Source organism: Salvia splendens, unplaced genomic scaffold (genome assembly GCF_004379255.2).
Source record: "Salvia splendens isolate huo1 unplaced genomic scaffold, SspV2 ctg880, whole genome shotgun sequence".
NCBI classification, from domain to species: Eukaryota; Viridiplantae; Streptophyta; class Magnoliopsida; order Lamiales; family Lamiaceae; genus Salvia; species Salvia splendens.
In genome coordinates, this window is record NW_024599565.1 from 7,943 (window position 1) to 9,993 (window position 2,051).

Genomic DNA, 2,051 nt, shown 5'->3' on the forward strand with positions numbered 1-2,051 from the left:
AGAGCTGGAAGACTCACTAAGCTTCATTCTCATTTAACTGATTATCTCTGCAATTCTATGTCCTCTTCATCCTCTTATCCTATCTCTTCTTTTTCTCTCTATCCAAATTATCCCCACTCACCTCAAATATATTGTTCTCATGACTGTTGTCTTTGAGCCAAAATCATACTCCCAAGCTTCCTCTTCCCCTGACTGGCAGCAAGCCATGCATGAGGAACTCACTGCTCTGGAGAAAACCAACACTTGGAAAATTATGCCTTTACCGCCGGGCAAAATCCCTATTGACTGCAAATGGGTTTAAAAAGTGAAGTTTAGAGCGGATGCTACAGTTGAGAGGCTCAAGGCTCGATTAGTTGCCGAAGGCTTCACACAACTTGAGGGTGTAGATTTCCTTGACACCTTTTCTCCAGTTGCCAAGTTGACAGCCGTTAAATTCATGCTTGCTCTTGCTGCTATTAAAGGTTGGACTTTGTCTCACCTAGACATAATAATCCCTTTCTCTATGGGGATTTGAGTGAGGAGATCTATATGAACCTGCCTCCTGGGCTGATTGTTAAGGGGGGCAGCTCTTCTAGGCCAAAGCTTGTCTGCAAGCTGAATAAATCTTTATATGGTCTAAAACAGGCATCTAGGCAATGGTGCATCAAGCTCTCGGAGGTGTTGGCCAAGTTAGGGCTCCAAAAATCAGCATCCGATCACTCCTTCTTTTACAAGAGTGACAGTTCTACTTTCTTTGGTATAGTTGTCTATGTTGATGATATCCTAATCGCTACTTCTAGATCTGACATGATAGACGCCTTCAAACAATTTCGATCACAGTTTTTCAAATTCAAGGATTTAGAAATCCCAAAGTACTTCCTTGGCCTGAGATAGCCAGAAACGAGAAAGGAATTTTGGTTTCATAGCGGAAATATGTGATGGACTTGCTCAGAGATGCTGGGTTGTTGGGATGCAAACCATCTTCAGTTCCCTTGGATCCAGTGAATCAGTTGAAGCAAGACACTGGAAATCCCATGAAAGATCCATCCCAATTTAGAAGGAAGATTGGGAGGGAGCTTTATTTGTGCATCACACGATCTGACATAACATTTGCAGTACATAAACTCAGCCAATATGTTTCAAAGCCTTGTGATGAGCATTGGGAAGCAAGTGAGAAGATACTCAGATATCTAAAAGGAACTCCTGGCCATGGTTTGTTCTATTCCAGTGATAATAAACCTGCACTTAGCATTTTTTTCAGATGCAGATTGGGCAGCATGCTTAGATACAAGAAGGTCTTTGACATGTTATTGTTTGTTCCTTGGCACTTCATTGGTGTCTTGGAAGGCAAAGAAACAGCACCATATCTAGATCGTCAGCTGAGGTAGAATACAGGGCCATGGCACAAGCGACATGTGAAGTGGTCTGGGCTAAAGCTTTATTGGGAGACTTTGGCATTACAGTGGAGAAGGTTGTACCCTTGTTCTGTGATAATCAAGCAGCGGTTCCATTAGCTCTAACCCCGTGTTTCATGAGCGTACGAAGCATATTGAAATTGACTGTCACCCTGTGAGGGAAAGATACTTACAGGGGGTAATCAAGCCCTTACATATAAGGAATGATTTGCAGCTAGCTGAGATTTTTACTAAACCTTTGGGAGTTTATGCTTTTGAGGGCATTTTGAGCAAGATGAACTTACAGAGTCTGTATTGTCCATCTTGAGAAGGGTGTTGAAGTTATGATTCTCAATTGAGATCATCAATTTGGAACGAGAACAAAAGAAATGAGAAAGAGAAAGAGTTGACCGTTGATGCCAGCTGGACTTCATTAAGTGTGATTTTTTTACTTAGCTCTTAGTTAGCTTAGCTTAAGTGTGTTCGCTTAGAGTATAAATAAGGATCAGCACTTTGTTTGTATTGTTGTATCAGTCAGAAATTCAATCAATAAAAAATCTCCTTTCTTTTTCCTCAAGTTTTTCCTCTTCTTCAAGTTCGTATGGTTTGTTGTTTGATGATTGAATCGTATAGCTTCAACAATCCTCAATATGAATTAATCGTGTATATATTTGTACC

At 40.8% G+C, this 2,051-nt stretch overlaps 1 protein-coding gene across 1 annotated transcript; it reads left to right on the top strand.

Moving 5' to 3' along the window:
* Positions 1-917: 917 nt before the first annotated feature.
* On the top strand, positions 918-1,367 carry LOC121791715 (uncharacterized mitochondrial protein AtMg00240-like). The gene has a single exon (XM_042189572.1). It carries the CDS (start codon positions 918-920, stop codon positions 1,365-1,367), a length of 450 nt encoding a protein of 149 aa, XP_042045506.1.
* The last annotated feature ends 684 nt before the right edge of the window (positions 1,368-2,051 follow it).